Below are 21429 nucleotides of genomic sequence, written 5' to 3' on the forward strand. Positions count from 1 at the left end.
CTCCCCACATTACCCGAGTCACAAAGCTAGCTTACCTGGGGGGCAATTTGGCTTCCAGCCACTGCTCATCCACCCAATAGCAACAAGCCTATCTGAGGTTGAGTGAAACAGAGGCTTTTGTTTCCGAGAAGTGTTAACTACAAACTTTACAACTCACTGAGAATCTATTGGCAAATCAAAACTACTGCATAGAGAAGCCGAAGTCCCTCCCTGACTGTTCCTTGTCTGTGGTTTCTCAACAGATGATTAAAAATATAATCACGATTTCTAAATGGCTGGGGGTTGGGGTACAGGCATTGGGGTTGAAGAAACTGAGCAGTTAAAAAAAATCTACCCAGTGGGGAAGGAATCTAGTTCGTTGAGTCCATGGGGCCTGTGGCAGATTCCCTCTCTTGGCACTTCCCTGCCATACACCCTTTCTTATCTGGGACAGAAAGTCTTACCCTAACCACCTCTTCCCTCACTGGACTTCTACCTAATCCTGAATTAGGAACAACTGGCTAGATGAGATCTTATCCAAATGCTGTAATGTAGCTGTGCCCTCAGAAACTGATGGGCTCCTGGATTCTTACTCAAGGACTTTGTCTTATTCTGGCTAGAAGGGGCACATCTGGCCCAACAGCCACTTGGGCCTTCCAGCACTATCTTAAGTCTGGCTGATTTTCATCATCTCATCCCTCAAAGGATAATTTGTGAGGCTTACAAAAATGTTCCCTGTGTCAATACCAAATTTAGGAACTATGACTGTCATCTCCTTAAATAATCATCTTTATAAAGATAAGTGCCCAGAGCTATAAGACTCATGAAGAACTCAAAGCATGCAATTCTTACCCAGATTGAGAAACATATACCCAGGATTTGGGGCAGCCTAATCAAGGGAGAAAATTCCAAATATTTAATAGACACTTTTTCATTGTATCAAGAGTATAAATATTTTTGTAATTTTTATTTATTAAAAGATTCCCTTTTAAATCTGTTCCGAAATGTTGGAAGCTGAACTGTACAAGCTCCTGCCACCCACCTTCCAGTACATTTTTGAGGATAGTTTTAAGGGGAAATTATCAAGATGGTCCTCTAGTGAAACAGGTAGGACAGAGTCAGCTCTTTAGGCCCCAATGGCAGCTTGGCCAAAGCTGGCCTTGTAGAGTGAGCATGGAGTCTAGAGAACTGGTTCCTCCTTCCTGCAAGCAAATTTATTAATGTTCTTTTCAGTGAAAAAAAATCTAAATTAATATACAACAGCCTCCATTTATGATGCGCCCTGGCATCTTCTTAGACTACAGATTGAAGGCAGCTCCCTCTTTCATGGCCAGTTTTAGCAGACGAACAAAGGGATATAGATACATATATGTGTATATATATATATTTTATAAAGGTAAAATATATACATATCTTATATATGTATATATACATATCTGGGAGTAAGGGAAAGAGAAGAGGGTCATGTAAACCTAAACAGTCATCACATTACCCCAAATGAGCTTGACATTAACACAAAGATAATAAATAACTCCTGGGGGTTAAGTGACAACGTGGGCGCAGCAAAGAGGGAGAGGGCACACATTTAATGATTCAATACACATGGATAATTTGTTTGGCAGAGTTCAGGCCAGCCTCAGGCTTCTGCACTTGCCAGACAAGTAAGCTAATGATACTCAACAAAAACTAAAGAAAAAATAGTTTGAAGCAGAGCTCCATGCCACAGCTTCCTTTCAGGTCAGCTGGCTGGCAGGCACACTTTTCTCACCACCCAGAACGGAAACTTTGGCTCCACGGCAAATGAAAAAGGGGAAAAAAGAAGTATTTCCACTTATGACATGAAAATACAAAAACATCAAAGAAAACTATCAAAGAAGTCTACTTCCAGCAAAACTGAGGTAGCACTGCTTTCTCTGCATTCAATGCTTAAGTGGTTTTCAGTACAATGCGTCCTAACAAAACAAAACAAAACTGCTCACTTGACTGACAGGTTCAGCATGATGATGGATAAGTTAAACATGAAATGCAATGGGTCAAAGAAGGAATGAGCAAGAAGTGAGGGAGAAGTGAGGGCTTTGGATAAATTAGCTCAAAGGGATGGGGTGGGGGTCAGACTGCAAATGCTCTTGACTGGCCTTGGCCTTGGCTCGCCAAGAGCTCCAAACTGTTTGGAAATTAATGCAATGTGGCTAACAGTTAACACTGCTATATTCATATCTGTGTAAATCTTTTAAAATAATAATTACAACCTAAATTCAACCATGTAAACAGCACTACACACAGTACAGACCTGCCCTGAAAAATAATATGCAAAACTGAGATCTGGCACTGTATCATTTTGTAATGTTAATTCAACCTAACAATCCCACTCCCCAACCCGGGGCCTACACCCCCCACCTCCATAAAAACAAAACAAATCTAATAAAGTGTGCAAGAAATGGCAGGCTTATTCTATCTGAAGGCTTCAAAAAAAGGTACACAACATGTAGCCAGGTTCAAATATTTTGGAGGATTTCCTACTCCAAAAAAGAAATAATCAAAATAACCCACAAAAAAAAAAAAAAAAAAATGAAGAAAGTGCCTAAAACATGATACAGCATTTTAGAGCCCTTTCAAATACAAGGCAGAGAAAGGTGTAAAGTAGAAAATATCCGGATCTTCAGTAATTTCCAGAAAGGTCCAATTCCTCACTTGGCTGCAGGGCAGCAGGCAGATAGATCCTCAGTGCTGCTCCTGGAACAGAGCAGCTAAGTCTGCTCTTCTGGACACAAGCCCTCGGGCCCTGAGCTGAGTGCACCTCTCCCTTCCGCTTCTCTTTTCCTTCTCTCCATTTCCCACTCCACAAAGGTATCAAAGAGACTCGGCCAGGCCTCATCTTCACTGTAGTTGCTGAGGTCAGGGCCAATCACCTGAGTGAAGTTAAGAAACATGTTCCAAGTGTCCCGGGAGATGCCCTTGATTCCCGAAGGGTTCTCTGTTAGGAAATTTAGCCACTGGTCCAATACTGGAGGATTGTTCTGTGTAAATACTAGTTTCCACAGGGCAATGGCTATTTCACGATGCAGTGACCGCTGCCCTTCTTCAGAGTCCAGGCCAAACTGAAATGTAAACCGGTAGAGATCCTTGAATTTATCTTCTTGTTTGGCTTCTGTTAAGAGGCTAGGGAACCGTGCACAGATCCCATCAATGCTGTCTGCACTTATTGCTTTACAGCCATCAAAAAACTCCTTCCTGCGACAGGTAGGAAAAGGTATGATTAATAAGTAAAAATGATGCAGTATATGATGAGGCAAGACAGCACAGTTAACAGCAGCTAATCCTCCCAACCTGCAGCCCTCAGAAGGCAAAGATAGGATCTTGAGTTCTAGGCCAGCCTGGTCTACTAAGGTCAACTAAGGCTGTACAATCAGACCTTGCTTCAAGAGTAGATAGGTAGATGGGTGGGTGGGTAGTTAAGATGAGTGGGTGGGTAGTTAAGATGAGTGGGTAGATAGATACATAGGGCCCAGTTTAATTCCCCCAAACTACATGGCAACTCATAACAGCCTATAAATCTAGTACCGGGGATATAACACACATTTTTTTGCCTCTGAGGATACCAGGCATGTACATCAGAAATATACAATGTAGGTAGGACACTCATACACATAAAATTAAAATTAAATAAAATATAAAATAAAAATACAATACAATAAAATAATGGGAAAAAACAACAAAAAAATGTGCCTTTCAGGGCATGGCAAGATGGCTCAGTGGGTAAATGTACTTGCCACCAAGAATGATAACCTGATTTTGATCCTACATGGTAAAGAAAACCAACTCCCTCAAGTTGTCGTCTGGCCCCTTCACATTTAAAGCATGGCACATGTGCATGTGCACACACACATACATGTACATGCATACTACCAAAACTGTAGTTAAATTTTTTTTTTTAACTATTTGTTTGTTTGTTGTTTTCTGAGGTAGGATCTCACTATGTAGCCCCTCCTAGCCTTGAGTTCTCTACCCTTGTGCCTCAGCCTCCTGGGGACTGGGATTACAGACAGGTATCACCACGCCCAGCTGCATCTGTACTTTTGAATATGTAGTTTATAACAGGGCTTCACACTGATTATCTCAGGGGCTGTGGTGGTGAGGCATCTCATCTATTGAGCAGGTCATATAAATTAGCTGGGCTTTTAAATTTCCTTATGCCAGGCCAGGTATGGTAGTTCACACCTTTAATCCCAGCACTCAAGAGGCAGGCAGAACCTGCAGTTTGAGGGCACCTTGCTCTACATATCCAGTTCCAGGCCACTAGGGCTACATAGTGAGACCTTGTCTTACAAAAAAATAAAGTCCATTCTTACTCATAATCCTGCATTCTTTAAACCACAGTCTGCCATGACCCTGTCATACACTTATACACAAACAAACAACCCCAATATGGATCCATAACTCTAACAAATTATGCAACTGCTACTTGATACCTGGGGCCAGCTGTCCTTGCTGCACAGAGGCCTGGCTTAAGGAAACAAGCTGAGAACTCCAAGAGTGGTAGAGGTAGAGCCCAGAGACAGTTACTCCATGGACTCCTAAGTGCCTAGCAGACTACAGGTAAACGACTAACCTGACATGTGGAGGAGTAAGAGGCCTGTCCTGAGCGGCTGTCAGTGGGGCTGAGCAGCAGCTTAGCAAAAGGGTTCACACTGCTTAGTCCTTAGTTAATTTTAGGCCATGTACATGCATACTCACAAAACTATAGTTTTGTGTCCAGTAACTAGGACTGCTTCTTAGTGCTTTTATGAATCCAAATGTGACCTATCAATCAGGTAGCACTTTATTTTGTGAGGAAAACACAGAATAGCACATATCAGACAAGGAAGCTTTACAGAGATACAAATCCCTGAGTCTTACCTACCGAGAGAGATATACTCATTAGTTCTGCTACAAGTTTCAGACACATGATAGAAAAATTAATTCCTTAGGAGAATCTAGGGAGTTCTCTGGACTAGGACTACAACTCAGAACACTTAAGCTTAGAGAAAATGGCCAGAAAAGGGATGAAGACCACTTGCTCCAAACCTGTGAAGCCATCCCAGTTCTGTCCGAGTTGGTACCACTATCCAATGTCATGCTGTCCTCCTCTGCTCCCTTCCTGACATGAACGCATCTGTGACTCACCTGGTGAATTTGCACATGGTAGCAGCCTGGAACTTCCAGGCCAAGAGCAGCACTCGAAATTCCGTAGGATCAACACATAGGTCATTGCAAAAGCGCTCCATGCCTTCCTCCAAAATTGCATCCTCCCGCTCATCCTTGTAGCGCCTGAATAGTTCTTCCAACCTCTGCAAGGAAGACTCCTCGGCATTGGTCTTAGACTCCCTCCCAGCATCTCCAGAAGAAGTTGGCAGCTGGCAGGCCTCTGTGGCAGCCTCTGCTTTCTTGGTCCCATTGACAAGAATATCCCCAGCTGGTTTGCCACAAGGTGGCACCTGCTCCTCACGGTGGCTAGTCCCCCGCCTGCTGTGTGACTTGCTGCTGGGGTCCCGGTCTCCATTCTTGCTGCCCAAGGTTGATGAAGGATTCTTGCACTTGGTGACACACTGGCCCATGGTGGTGGTAGCCTGGCCTCTAGAGTGGCCCTCTCTGGATCAGATGCCCTCGCTGCCGCTGGCCCATGTACTTCAACATGCCATCAGTTAGAGGAGCCAACCAACCTAGAAGGAAATTACAAAGTAGTTACCCTCTGGGCAGAAGAGTGGGATAAAGACACTGCATCCCAGAACTGCTCACCAGTGATCACTCTATTTCACTGAGCTAACATAACAATGAGCCAAGGGAGAGAACTCTACCCCAGCTCACTATTATCTCTCCTGTAAGTCAGCACTGTAGGATGCTTACCCTTGGATATGGTGGCTAGGGGGCATATGGAGAACCATCATGAGAAATTCCTAAAATCCTTAAGTTATAAGAGACTGATTCATTTGCAGAACACATCAAAGACTATAGTTCTAACAGAATGTTCCAGAGGAAATCTATCTTATCAACTTTTGCCTTTACATAAGAGTTATCTGGACCTGAGTTAAGCCACAAGTTCATCATCTGGTTCGATACCTAATACCTACACATTCAGATTTCAACAAAGATTGCCACAATCTTTTCCTCCCAGCATAACACAAGTAACACCTTGGAGGATAAACTACTTTGGCCTGGTAGCCATGGCAACTAATTGAACAGAACAATACAGAGGTAGCTAAGTCTATGATAATGGTAATGGATGGAATCAAGCAGAGTTAAAGGAGCCTCGCCTCACTGCAGCCATTCCTCCCTCCCTCCCTCCTCCCCTCTTGCAGATGCTATATAGTACAAAAAATTAATGGAAAGCAGGACTCCATGATAAAGCTTCCATCAAGTCCTCAGCAATAAGGTGCTGTAGTTATTTTACGGTTACTCATGCTGCTGAAAGTAATCCCCATCTGCACTTCGTAAGGGAGGTTTGTCAAGAAGGATTCTAGTGGAATAGAGATAAGAGGCCATATCCAAGCCACCTGTAATCTCATAATGGTCTGTCTAATGGTGAAGTAAGAAGTGTCAAAACTACAAGCAAGGGCCTAGCCAAACAGCAAAGTGCAATGTGCCTGGGTCTCTGAATTCACACAGGTGTACTGTCCTAGCTCCACCCTGTTCCACCCACCTACATGGAGCCTGTACTCCAGGCACTTTCCCAAACTAGGTGTGCCTCCACACCCAATACAATCTCTAAGAGATAAAACTGCTGGATCACTGACATTGAGCAGTACTTGTTAGTAAGTTTTTATATGAACTGCTAAAAATGTGTGAACAAGAGCAGAAGCAATTTCCAATACTGTCTACTTAGGACTTGTTCTTAACCATCAACTATTTTGTTATAGTAGAAAATCCATTTACGATTTAATACTTGCAAAATTCTGCTAACTGTTAGAACAATGATAGCCACTGACTGTTAGAGCATGTGGATCAGAAGCCAGAAGTGTACCATAGCAAAGAAAGCAGACACCAGACAAAAATCAGTGTCAGTCCAACACCGGCCTTTCACTTCTATGGAGCCTTCACGGCCCTTCATGGTGCAAATTCAGAGCTGGTAATAGGGCAAGGGGCAGTTGTTAAGAAAAGCTGAATAAACAAAAATAAAAAAATAAATAAAAAAAAACAGCTTCCACCAAACAGTGCCTGGACAAACTGGAGTTATCTTCAAAGGAATTCTCTCTAAAGGAAGCAGAGAGTATAGTCATCTAAAGGGAACCACAATCATTCCTGTAGTTAGGCAGACTCCTACTAAGGGTGTGTCTTATTCTCCACCCTTAGAAACAAAAGACATGTCTACACATGCTCTCAAAAGAAAGGCAGTTTCAATTTGCTTAAACCAAAACAAAACACACAAAGAAACTCTTAAAAGTACTTTGACTGTGAAAAGTGACAGACCCAAGCATGGCTTCTCACAGGCTGTTCATACTCTGAGCATGTAGTAAGCCATAAGTGAAACCTATTCAAATCTCAAAAGGCAAGGGGTTAATTCTTGGAGACCATTGTACAAGAGAAGCAACTGTTCGAGCAGAATTATCTCCAAACAAGAAAGACTGTAGCATGTGGAGGGTCTGGTTTCCAGATTTGTGTTTCTAAAGACTGGATTGCTGAAAGAAACAAAAGGCCCAAACTTACACAAATCCCACATGCTCACAGACTGGCAACTAATTCCCAGGCTGGCTGACTCACCAGTGTTTGCTGCTCAGCTCCTGCTGCAGGAGGCCCAGCACCCGGTGAGGTAAGAGGATTTCCTGCCCTGCATCTGACCCACCTACCCAGGCCACTCACCCCACCCCCACTGGACAGATGCTTGAGTTCAGCAGCTCCCTCCAAAGCCTGGCACCAAGGCCTGCAGGTAACGGCAGAACAGATGGGACTCCCATAGAGGCCCAAAGCTCATTTACTCTGCTGTGCCTCCATGTAAAAGCATCTTTTGATGACCTGATACAGCGGAACCAGTTGAAACCTGAAGGCTTTTAACATGCTCAGCAGATGAGAAAGAGGGGAAAATCAATGTGGACAGATGATCAATCAGCCAGTGACAGAAGGTCAGCTTTCTCCCATCATGGCTCCTTTCTTTGAAAGGTTTCCATTCCAGTGGGATTGAGCAGTGGTCTCAAGTCAGAAGCCAGTATAGTATGTTCTTCTCTGCTTGTAGGTACTGTTCCTCGATTGCTTGTTGATTTCCCCTTTTTCTGGGTTTCTCCAGGTCCTGTCACAGCAATCAGCCCTGTGTTTTAAGAGGCTGGCAGAACCTTCAGTCTTTCAAAGTTTCACTTGCTGTTACCTAACAACAGCAACCATCAATTACTGAGCATTTGATACAGGGCCAAACTCTATGCTAACTAAGCACTTTAAGAACATTAGCTCATGTGCCCTTCTCACCATAACCCCATTTAAAGACAGGAAAACTGAGGCTCTGCATATAGTAAACTTATCCAACATCACAGAACAAACAGAACCTGGAATGTTTCGTTCAAGAAACCATGACCTGTATAACTGAGCCCACATCTGTCAAAGCACCATGGGACAGCATACTGAGGAATGGGCTCTGAGGTGAGGAACAGATACAGCAACCTCAGAATATCAGATTTTAACCACAGGCACACGCGCGCGCGCGCGCACACACACACACACACACGCATGCACACACACACACACTCACTAATAATAATAAACAAATTTAAAATTATAGTAAGAATAGCCCAGGCATGTGTTTAATCCCAGCACTTGGGAGGCAGAGACAGGTGGATCTCTGTGAGTTCAAGGCCAACTTGAACTTCATAGTGAGACTCAAAACATAAAAAAATCACTGACCATATTAAAAAGCCACATCACTGACCATATTAAAAAGCTCCAAAATCCCAACACATGGAGAATAGGACTCTCCACAGGAAGGGATTTCCTTGTGATTGATCCTCAATAAAATCAAGCTGTGCCTGGTGACTACTTTGAATTGCTAGCCATGCCCTGACCTGAGGCAGGCTTTCTGTTTCTTCAATCCATCTCTATAGGTCTGCAAAGACAGGATCTCTAGCTTTCTAGGTAATTACATTCAGTTAATGACAGTGTTTTCTCAAGTGTCTGTGCTCCCTCCCCTGCCACCTGCTGACAGCCTCTGCACAATCTAGACCTTCCAGTGCCAAGTTTACAAAAACAACACAATTAGTAGTGAATACCACTTTCTATTTGCTATATTGTATATTGTTATTATAACAGTAGCATAGAAACATAGCTCTCTGAAATAATTATTGAGTTCCAGGAAACTCAATGGCAGCACACTGAGGTCAAGAAGCCTATCTAGGAAGAGAGAAAACAGTCCAGTTATCAAGAGGCTGGGTGAATCACAGTGATGGCAGCTATTAACCAAACCTGTTCCACTGCACCTCAGAGGACTGTTGGGTGGAGGAAATGAGGCAATCCATGCATCTGGTACACAGAAGCAGTCAGTGAAGGGTCCGCCTCTGTAATCATTATTATTACTGCTATCACACAGTCACTGACAGACCGAAGCTTCCTTTACCGAAGGAATTGTTCTTCCGTAGCCAGCCCAGCTCTATCATGGCAAGTCAAATGTGTCTTACAAGTGACAGTTCTCCTGCTTTAGCTCTGTGGCACAAATGGATCAAACAGAGCCAAGGACAAAGAGAGGTGGGAGAGGGGTGGCTGAAAACATAAGTGGGGGAGGGGGAACCACTCATACATACAATAACTGGGGAACCTATTCTAAGCCTTTATATCCTTTGGATATGTATTTATCAGACAGCAATTTTGTTCAGCTTACAATGGGTCAACATCAGTCTCTAGCTATTCTCCTTCAGTCTTAGCACCAGCTGCTTCTGCGTTCTTCCCTCCCTTCTCTGCACATCAGCCTCTAGAATCCTCTTCCCTCTGTGCCACCCTGGCTGGCATTCCTAAGGATAGGCTTTGCTGCCTGCCCAGCTCAGCCCCAGTCTCAGGCCTGAAGCAGACCTGACCCCAGGGGAATCCTTACAAGTATGGGGTCCCTGAAGGTGCTCTAGCTTCACCTGTGCCTATCTCTTTGGTAGTTCCATGAGGTAACATCCAGGCAAACCTGTCTTCAAGTGGCTTGCTCTTGGTTTTTCAGCCAACCCACCGTGGAGGACCAACCTACACTAAGACCTGGTGTAAATGAAGACAGAAAAAAAAATGGAGACATAAGAGAACTACAAAGAAAGCTTGAAAGAGACTCAGAAGGATACTAACTGTAGGCTGGGGCTACAGCTGCACTTTTATAACAAGCCTAAGAAATAAACTGTGATAGGCTCTATATATTTGAAAACTACACAATAGTATACAAAATAAAATCAACTTGCTGGACTTCATTGAGATTTCACAGAAAGGTGGGTCTTGTTTGGGTTCTTAAATGACAATAAACAAGAAATGGAAGGGAAGAAGGTCAATATGGTTGGTCCATGTAATTAACATATAGTAATAGCTATATCTTGAAAATCATTACAGGGAGCTGAGGAGATTGGCCCATAGTAAAGTGCCAGCCACAAAAAACATGAAGATTTTTCAGTTTGGGTTCCCAGCGACCACATAAAAGCTGAGTGTGGTAACCCATGTCTATCTATCCCCAGTGCTAGGGAGTGAAGACAGGGAAGCTTCCTGGGGCTTGCCGGCCAGCCTGTCTAAGTGAATCAATAAGCTCTACGTTCAGTAATAGACCGTATCTCAGAAAATATGGTGGAGAAAGACACTGACCTTTGACCTTTTTACATGCACACATGCAACACCCACACTTGATGTGAACGGTTACATTTCACTCATTACATCTCTGTAAGTTAGATAACATTTTTCATTTTATAAAAGCAGGAAATGAATAACATTCAGGGAGTTGGCTTGAAGTAAGCAGTCTGACTCCACATTCTCTGATCTCTATTGCTGGCCTTGCTTACTCTTCTCTGCTATGATGCCAGGGCATGCCAGACCCTGTAGAAAGATGATGATGTACCAAGAAGAAAATGTTCTTTATCAACAAGTAAACGTATTCCAGAGGGTGAGTCTCTATGCAGAGTAAATTCCGAGGACCCTTGGACTCTCATCCAGTACTTCCATAAGTAATGTATCCCTTCAACAAACCACTTGGCCTCTCTCAGTTTCTGTGACTCCAACATTACAACAAGGGCCCTACATTTGTCTTTTCAAAATATAATATTCTAGGGCTACCTTCACATTTTTGCCATTTAAAAGAAACTGCAGTTCTAATCTGGAACCCTCTGAAGACAAGAAATTTTCCTCCTATTATAATGAATTTTCTTGCAAGGAGAAAAACAGGTGACTCCACTTCCCTTTCCTTCCTCATTTTAGTTTGAACTCTTCAGGGTCAGCAATAAGATCTTGACTGGAGGTAAGCAGCTGTGTCCCAGCCCCAACCCCCTGCAACCCAGTAAGCAGCCCAAAGTAAGCTGGCTCTTTGCTGTAGGTAGTTAGGTCAAAAAGCTTGCTCAGTCAGAGAAATGCTGGCTGCTGATAGGGAGCCTGCCACCCCGAGGAACAGCCTTGTGAAACAGGTAAGTGGACACCAAAAACATGTCTGCAAAGTGTCAGATCTGCCCTAAGACTGTCTTAAGCAACCAACCCAGTGTCCTCTCCATTTTGTTCCCATCTAGAGTCTAGTCTGCAGCAAGAAGCGACCAACACGGGCATTCCCACATAACATGTTTGTCGTGCTAGCTGAGTTCATGTTCTTGCCTCTTATCAAACACTGAAGCCCAGAACCTGAGTACATGAAATCCTCAGTTTTTCGACAGTAGTTGGAAACTGAGGCAACCATGCTAGCTGAAGCCATCCTTTAAGCCCCAGAGAGTCTCTAGACAAGACCACAGAGACTCCTAGTCCCACCTGGCAGCTTACAGGTTCTGAGTGACCTTTACAAAAAAGACTGAAAAGTGGGTAGTGTCCAACTGTAAACAACTTCTAGAAACTAGCATACATCATGAGGAAAGACTGATGGACTGCTCCTCTCACTTGGAACTTAGGCTTGAAGAAGATCACCTTCAGAGATTAGGTGTTACCAGAGATACTTAGTAGGGAAAGCAGTTCCCTGTGCCAAAACAAACAAGACCCGTCTGTTTCTATGCCCATGCTTTTTAACAGTGTCTGTCCTAAAATGCCCTATACTAGCCAGCTAAAACTGCAGCTCCAGTTAGAGCTGGGTAGGACTTGCTTCACCAAACAATCTCAAAAACACAAAAGGAAAGACACATGAAGGTAGGAAAGATACAATATTTTTTAAAAGGAAATATATGAACTAATTGTATTTCTAGGAAATAACCTTGAGTCACATGACTAACACCATCCAGCTTGTCCCCCAAACCGTTCCTTTACTTTTATTAGTTTGTTACTGGCCCTTAGGTGTCACACTTTAAATACAATCACATCCTGTACAATGAAGTTTCTATCAGTAATGATGGTGGTCCCATAAGATTATTACGCAGTTCTTAGTGCATACATAGCCACCCCAATGCTGTGGACACAGATAAGCACCCTATACTGCCAGCTGTAAAAAGTATACACAGCACATACACTTATATACAGAATATAACATTTTAACACAGTTACATTATGGCTACATACTGTCAATGCTGCTTTTCTGTTGTTAAAAGGTTGCTGTAAAATGGCATGCTGTATGACCCTGGTAGCAAGTTCATACATGTCACATGTACCATGTCCCCTGACTGCATCAAGATACCACATGAAGTGAATGTGACCTATGTTTAAGGATACTAATGGCATCCACACAATGACAAACTCATTCAGAATCCATCCCCTAAGTCAATGACTAGATACTAATAAGACTATATATATAATTAAGGCCTGAGGACTGAAGCCAGTATAGTTGGCTAGACTGAGGGCTACTTATCAAAAACAAGCAAGCCAACATAGACACATACCACATAATTTTTCAAACACAAAATAATGAAGTATTTTGGTCTCTAGGCTTTAGAACTGAGTTGTATGCTTACCCAAAATAACCAAAACTATGCCTTCTCATACCACAGGTCCACAGTGAATTTTTTGCTTTTTTCCCCCCTCATCACAACTATTTTAAAGTAAGTCTAACTACCTACCTAAACACATGCAAAGGTGGCATGATTGGGGGGCAGTGGATTTCTAGGTTGGCCACTGTATTGTTACTTTTCTAACTGGTGTCACCAAATACCTAAAGAAAGAACTTAATGGGATGAAAGACTTATGTTGGCTGTTCCAGAAGATATGGTCAGTCCACTACTGCAGCAGGATGAGTTGTAGGCAGCTCCTCACAAAATGGCAGATGAGGAAGCAGAGAAGTTAGACTGGAATCCAGAGCATGCATCACCTTGAAACCTCACTCCCAGAGACCACCTTCTGCTGGCAAGGCCATGGTCCCAAAGGTTCCACAACCTCCCAAGTCCTCCAATGAGCACCAAATATTCAAACACATGAACCTGCAGGGGACATTTCAGATTCAAACTGTCACTCCTTTGTTTTTCCCTCAGTGTCCCCAATACATTCTTTGTTTAAAGGCAGAAGGCTGTCATGGGTTTGTGGTTCCTGCAACTATAATAAACATGGCATGCATGCCTGATACACCACTTCTATGTGTGTGGTCTGTTTGCTTCCTTGGGATGGTACTTCTGTAAACCTCCTTGGGATGGTACTTCTGTAAACTGCTGATTAGACATTAATTCCCTGCTTCCAAGTAGGAAGCATATTGGTATCTGCCACCCAGAAATTTAGCTGATTATAGCTAATTAGTCCTCAAACATCTGATTCACACATGAACTGCTCACTTTTTGGTCACCTTCTAAGGAGTTCAGAAAAATACTTAACTGAAGATAAGATTACATTTTTGCATTTAGTAAAAGGCAAGAAAGCAGACTGTGAAATGAGTCAAAAGATGAGGAAAGAATCTGATACAAAAATGATAAATGGCCGGGCGGTGGTGGCGCACGCCTTTAATCCCAGCACTTGGGAGGCAGAGGCAGCTGGATTTCTGAGTTCAAGGCCAGCCTGGTCTACAGAGTGAGTTCCAGGACAGCCAGAGCTATACAGAGAAACCCTGTCTCAAATAAACAAAACAAAAACAAGCAAACAAACAAACAGATAAATGACTGCCTGCAAATGCCTTAAAGGGATACATAAATGATCATAAGTGCACAGCTGTGGTTTCTAGAGTCATGTGACTTCTAAGTAAGCCTCAAGCTCATCACATGGTAAGTGATCAATTTCCTATTGCTTCCTCATTCCTTATAAAGAAAATCTAAATCCATTATAAGACCACACGTACCAACTTCTTCCTAGAGGCCCAGGATGGAGGCTGACTGCTAATGCCAGCAGACAGGAAAAAGAAGGGACTAAAAAAGACCTGCACAGTAAAAGAATTCTTCCTTTCAATCACATCAGTAACCTAGTCAGAAACATCCATGACTACTGCCAAATCAAAAGTACTATATACTTATTCTAGAAAGTCCAGAAAATGCAAATAAGTCTGTGTTGGAGGATGGCTTTGTGCACTGTATATTCAGATGCTGGTTTCTATGCCCAGACATCTTGTAGTCCTGATGCTGGCATTGCCAACCATTTCCAGTCTCAATGTTATGTAAAAATCATTTTCCATCACCTCTAATTGGTTAGTAAAGGGCTGATCACCCAATAAACTGGGCAGAAGAGAATCCCAGTAGGGGGTCTCAGAGGAGAAAGACCAGGAAAGAGAAGAACCAGGAGGATTTACCTTGAGGTCTTGACAAGAGAGCAGCCACGAGGCCACACATGTGACAGAGTGAGCCAGGGCAGGACTCAGACTACAGGTAAAGGACCACATGGCTGGAAAATAGGCAGCCAGAGAGGGTTAGAAGATGAGTACCTGCCCAGCATAGTGCATGTAGTTTGTTATTAAAAATACCAGATCTCTGTGTCATTTATTTGGGAGCTAAAATGGGGGTTAGAGTAGGTGTACAAAAGCCTTGTTGTTACTTGGGAGCTAAAGAGGCAAAGCAAACCCCTCCCCCAACAAATTACAAGTGTGTGTGTGTGTGTGTGTGTGTGTGTGTAAGAGAGAGAGAAAGAGAGAGAGAGAGAGAGAGAGAGAGAGAGAGAGAGAGAGAAGGCACATGTGTATGAATTATTCCAGAATGCCAACTAACATAAAGAATATACTTTGGGTGTTTTAGTAAGCACATGCAGATATCTCTCTCTCACACACACACACACACACAAACATATACATGTAATATATACATTAAACTTATAAGTAAGCCATATCGTACATCCTATTTTGCAGCTATTTCCACTCAACATCTTTCATAAACATCTTTCCCTCTCAAAAAAATTACGTGTGCTAGTAAATGTACAGGGAGTGTGTATATATATGTTCATTCACATGAGCTCCTCAGGCACTATCTACCTTGTTTTTGTTTGGATGGCTGGGTTTTGAGATCTTTTTTTTTTTTATGTGTATGCATATGTGTCTGTGTAAGGGTATGTGCATGTGAATGCAAGTTTGCACAGAGAGGGTGTCAAGTCTTATAGAATTATAGTCCGTTGTAAACTGCCTGACACGGGTACTGAGAACAGAACCCGTTCTCTTCAAGAGCAGTATATACTCTTAACCACTAAGCCATCTCTCCAACCCATTTGTTCTCAGACAGGGTCTCTCACTGCCTTGTGCTAATCAGGGAAGCTAGACAGTGAGCCCCCCTGGACCTGCCTAACTTCTCCTCCCTAGCTCAAGGATTAGACACACATGCCACCATACATGTTTGTTGTGGTTGTAAAAAAATATTTATTTACCTGTTGAGTTCATGTGTGCATACATTCTGTACATGGGAGTTGATGCTATTCTTTCCACCACTGTGGGTTCAAGAATCAAACTTAGGCCATTAGGCTTTGGTGACAAGTACTCTTACCTTGCTAAGCCATTTTGATTGATGGCCCTACTCTTTGATTTTTGTTTTTTAACCTTGTCTCCATAGTTTTACCTTACACATTGCTGGGAATGCTTCCCCCCTTCCTGATTCTCCAATCTTGTTTCTTTCTTTTTTTTTTTTTTTTGGTGTTTCGAGACAGGGTTTCTCTGTGTAGCCCTGGCTGTCCTGGAACTCACTCTGTAGACCAGGCTGGCCTCGAACTCAGAAATCCGCCTGCCTCTGCCTCCCAAGTGCTGGGATTAAAGGCGTGCGCCACCACCGCCCGGCTGATTTTTGTTTTTTAAATATGGGTTCTGAGGTTTCTGAATTCAGGTCTCCAAGCTTGCATGGAAGGACATTACTTGGCTGAGCTACCACCTTAATCCCTACAAAAAATTTAAATATTGTTATCGCTGTTAATGCTCCAGACAGTTACATCCTACTATTCAATCTGTCAAAATTCTGATACTGTATTCCAGAAGGAGCAAAGAGACTGAGATTCCCTGTGTTAAAACACTGTAAATAGCTTACTGTTTCAATGGTCAGACACTGTGATTTGTTGTTTTAATTTCTTACTCTCAGATGCTAACTTGCTTCCTGTAATTCACTATTACAGACATACTAAGGTAATAAGTAGAAAATAAAGTTAAAAACCACAACATTAATAATTATTTCCTGGGAATAATTATTTCCTGGAAATAAATCCCAAGAAGAAAAATTGATGGATCTAATATTATATAAAAATATTTTATATTAAAATCTATTCTAGCAATTGATACATACTTTCGACATATTTACCAACTAATTCGATTTCCCTTACAACAAAACCGAACAGCAACAACACCTTTTCCAGAAGCATGGAAGACAAATAAGAAAAATCCGCAGGCAGCATGTAAAGAAGTATCAGCTTTACTGTGAGCACAACAGCTTAACAGTTGTTAAACAATGGGACAAGAAACAAGAGGCTCAAATAATCATCCTCCAATTTCATCTAAATTTCTTCAATGTATTTTTTAAGTATTAGACAAACCTTACCCTTTCCACCCTCCAAAAACGAAAGATGGTACATTTGAAAAATCTAATGAGTCCTCATCCTTTTAGCACTGGGCTGAAAGTCTAGCTCTTGGACTAACCAGAGCCAATGACTCATCTGTACACAGGGCTGTGGACCCTTGGAAACATCGAATGGATTGCATTTACACCACAGACCTGTCATATGGACTTTTGAGCTATAGACTGAATCAAAGGACATTATAGAATGTATTAGAACCATGAAAATTTCCACACCATCTAGCCTCTTTATCAGATAATTACCCAAGTTTCACAAGTAATCCCCACCCCTCTAATTAACTCCTGGTATAAGACTGTATGTATGTGGGATTCATAATGGAACATGTGACATAGGCACTATGTTGCCTACATGCCCCTGGCTTCAATGACTATTATCAGGGGTACACAGGCACCCAGGTCAACCAGAAAAAAATTTAGCACTGAAAATGGTCACCATACCAGAATGACCAGGGAAGTAAAATGCCTACGGAAGAAGGTGACTCTCTTTACCTGGTGAGTTTCAAGTCTAATGCATACAGAACTCAAGAATGAGGTGGAAAGCAATACTGAGAACCAATACTGAGAAGTTACAAACTTGGTTTTGAAGACATCATTTACAGCCTGAATCCAATGGCTTCAAGAAAGGAGATCAAAGCCTAATGTTCATGAATACGCCAGTCAGTGATGTCTGAAAGAGTTCTCACAAACACAATGAACACTTCTCAGATCTCCTACTTAAGCAGCACAGAAAGGAAGATCCAATGCTTAGACTTACTGATTCATGTTCCTGGACCAGCTTACAAGGCCACAGTTTCAACCCAATATGTCATGGTACCCTCCTGGCCCATGAATGCTGTCAAATTCCATTACAACTAGGTGAGCCATTAGGATACTATTTATATAAGATGGCATGACTAACAAGTTAAAAGAACTATCCTATCCCTCCTCTAAATACAGTTAGAGTACTTACTCCTGCCTTCTATTGTGGAAACATTCTGTCTCATCTTCATGTTCTCAAGGAGGACCCCCACCTCCTACTCTCCAAGCATAATGTGATAGAATGGACAGTAAACTCTTCAAGAAGCCTTTGCACAATAATGACATGACCAATCTTCTTCTAGCTCAAAAGGTATTTGATCTAAACCACATCCTATGAAACTGAAAAACTAGACATGACCAGAGTTCTTGGTTTCAATTACCCAAACAATTTCCCTTTAAGTGCTAAGAACTAATTTAGGAAGAATTCAGGTTTCTAAGACAGAGACTAAAAATGCTCGCTATGGCTGTCTTTATTATATATATTCTTCTATAAGGGTTATATATGATCCATATATGTATGCATGTAGATACACATTGCTTATATGGCACATGGATACATTAACATGTATACAGACACAGATACTATTATCAAAATAGTGTCCAACATACAATGAAAAGCAGTAAGCAACAAGTTACTGCAGGCTTTCAAAGGTATCTCTTGCTGGGAGTGCTTTTAATCCCAGCACTCAGAAAACAGAGGCAGGTGGATCTCTGTGAGTTCAGGTTTAGCCAGGACTATAGAGTGAGACCCTGTCTCAAACAACAACAATAAAAACAAGGAGGCTACTCAATTCTTGCCTATTTTCTGTCCTGTCCAAATTGATACCACCTAAGGGTCAATGCAGCACTGTCTATTTTGGTTGCCCTGACAGGTCTTATTTTAGAAAATTCTAAGGCAAACAAAACAGTAGATCCAAAAGTTTTTCTTCTGGTCATTGATACATCTGACAACCTGAAGGCAACTACAGGCCCAGAATAAACCACACACATAAACACATGCTCATTTTGCATCTAGTAACAGAGGATTCAGAGTTTCATGCAACTTTCTGAACTATCCTCAGTTTTGCATGTACTTCAATCACATTCAATGTTTTCACTCAAAAATCAGCAGTGCAAATACTACAGCTCCCTCAGCTACCCCTGAAGTCCTATATGTGCCTTCTAGGAAGAATGGGACATGCTTTGTAAGAAAAAATAGCTGGGCTTACACATTTAGGCCTTCCCAGCTCTCCATCAGACATTGCACCTCAGCGTTCTCACCTAAAGTTTGGGGGAAGCCAGAAGAGCACTTGTACCAGATGTGCCTCAAATACTGAGATGGAGTCAACCAAGTTATATGGCATTCTACTCTAATCTAGGACATTTATCTTTGTCTGTTTGCTTGTTTTTGCTTTCTTCATTTTGATGGTTTAGATTTTCATTTGTTTTGCTTTGTTATTGTTATTTGCTTGTTTCTGTTTTGTTTTGCTTTTTGAAACAAGGTCTTGGCTAGCCTGAAACTCAAGGAGACCTGCCTGCCTCTCTCTCCCCAGGGCTGGAATTAAGGGCATGTGGCACCATGCCCAGCTGCTTTGGTGTTTTGGTTTGCTTTTATAGATATAATTAGAGTCCAGGCTGACCTTGAATTCATGTTCCTACTGCCTCAGCTTCACAAGTGCTAGGATTATAGGCTTGTATCACCAGACTAGTTTTTATTCTCTGAGAGTCTCATTTGTTGACTTATCTTTTCCCCCAAACAATACAAATTATATCCTGTGTTCCTCAGTTCTTAGGCACACAACAAGTGTTTGCTACATACTTGCTGATGAACCACTGATAGTGTGGTGGTCTGGATAAAAATAGTCTGGCTTATATATGTGGATATATTGTCATAGGCAGTATTTGGATGCTTGGTCCCCAGTTAGGTATTTAGAAAGGACTGGGAGGTGTGATCTTGCTGGAGAAGGTATATCACTGAAGTTGAGCTTTAGGTTTCAAACACCCACAAGGCCCAGTCAGTCTCAGTTTCTCTCTGCCTGTCTATAATTTACAGATCATGGAGAAGCTGTCAGCTGCTGCTCCAGCATCATGCCTGCCTGTCTGCCACTTTGCTCCCCAGTCATAATCATGGACTAACTCTCTGAAACTATAAGCAAGCTTCGAAATAAATGCTTTCTTTTATAAGTTGCCATAATCATGGTATCTACTCACAGCAACAGAACAGTAACTAAGACAGTATAGTAAGTGCTCATGTTGCACAAGGCACTAGTCTGTCACTTTACTGAACTAACATATGATGAATCAGGAATGCTTAGCTCTTGCCCTAGTACAATTATGCCTAACGAATCATAGTTATTTATACCAATTCTGATGAAATGATATCAACAACAAAGGGAACTGAATCCTACGGATACAGAACTCAATTTCATTTCTTAAGAACTGGTTCTTAAAGTCATATTTCTTTGAGTCACTGTGGTGACAATCCTGGAATTTTCAAATTTTTTCAATTTTTTATAAGAAAGTGTTTTCATTTTAATCCAGGCATGGGGATATGGGGCTGCTTCAAACTGACTGCAGAAACTGACTATTGTGATTTGCCTCATGCTCTAGCAGAGGCATGAAATTTACCAACTGGAGATGGTTTCTGAGATTGTGTGACATTTGGAATTCTGGAAATTTTTCAGAGGGTACATAAATGCTCGGCCCCGAGAAGAAGCCAGGGAGTTTGGCTACAGTTAGAAGTCATACGCAAAGAAAAAAAAAAAAAAGAACAAAAGGAACGAAATTAGATTCTGGGATCTTTCTCCTTCTCTCCTCTATCCTTCTTCCTCTCCTATTTAGGGGATGGTGTTGAAATTGTGTGTGTGTGGGGGGGGGGGGAGAGCTGTGGATAAATGTGTGAAAAAGAATCCACGAAGTAGTAAAAGACCAGCTACCAGACCTCTTTCCCTACAGTACTCATCACCTTCTCTGAAAAAAAAGGGTGTGTGTGGGGGGGTTATCTTATTATTTCAATTATTCTCCACCTCATCAGTTTCTCAAATAATGTGATACAAACAGCTTCTCATCCAGTAGTAATATGACTCCATTTCTTCACTCCACAAGCTAATTTTCACCTCCTGTAGTGAAATCCAGAATTTGAGGCTGAAAACATGAAGGTCCATCTGTCTCTTCTGATCCATATACCTCACTCCCTTGAAGGAGGAAAATGTATCACATTATTCACAGAAATCATTTCTGCCACTTCTCTTACCAAAGGTGCAAGCCAAAAAGTTAACTGAAGCCACAGTCACACAACATGAAGACCTGATGGCAACATTCAAGGGCTGGGTAGCCTCCCTGGCTTCTATGTGTGAAAGCATCTTATTTAAAGAGTTTTGGAACCAGGATCCTTGTTTTGAATACTATATATGCTTTTTAAGATAGGGAATCAACTACTTAAAACATGCCATTTTACAGTTCTTGAGATACTTGTTCCCACTATGTTATTCGCAAAAAAATCAATGATGCTGGGCATGGTGGGGCATACCTTTAATCAGGAGACAGAGACAGGCAGATCTTTATGAGTTCAAGGCCAGCCTGGCTTACATAGTAAGTTCCAGAACAGCTATGATTATAGAGAGACCTTGTCTCAAAAAATGAA

General features: G+C 42.0%; 1 protein-coding gene across 3 annotated transcripts in view; it reads right to left on the bottom strand.

The window, feature by feature from the left end:
• Positions 1-918: 918 nt before the first annotated feature.
• Dcun1d3 (defective in cullin neddylation 1 domain containing 3) overlaps positions 919-21429 on the bottom strand; it is a 39517-nt gene continuing 19006 nt past the window's right edge. For all 3 annotated transcript variants that reach the window (XM_028764214.1, XM_028764213.1, XM_028764215.1), the window contains exons 2-3: positions 5143-5678; positions 919-3210 (exon numbers count right to left, since the gene is read on the bottom strand). In XM_028764214.1, the coding sequence (XP_028620047.1) occupies positions 2727-3210; positions 5143-5573 (915 nt within the window). In that variant the 5' untranslated portion in view covers positions 5574-5678 and the 3' untranslated portion in view covers positions 919-2726. The remainder of the gene's footprint in view (positions 3211-5142; positions 5679-21429) is intronic.

The sequence above is a fragment of the Grammomys surdaster genome, unplaced genomic scaffold, assembly GCF_004785775.1.
Source record: "Grammomys surdaster isolate TR1022 unplaced genomic scaffold, NIH_TR_1.0 142, whole genome shotgun sequence".
In the NCBI taxonomy this organism is placed as follows: Eukaryota; Metazoa; Chordata; class Mammalia; order Rodentia; family Muridae; genus Grammomys; species Grammomys surdaster.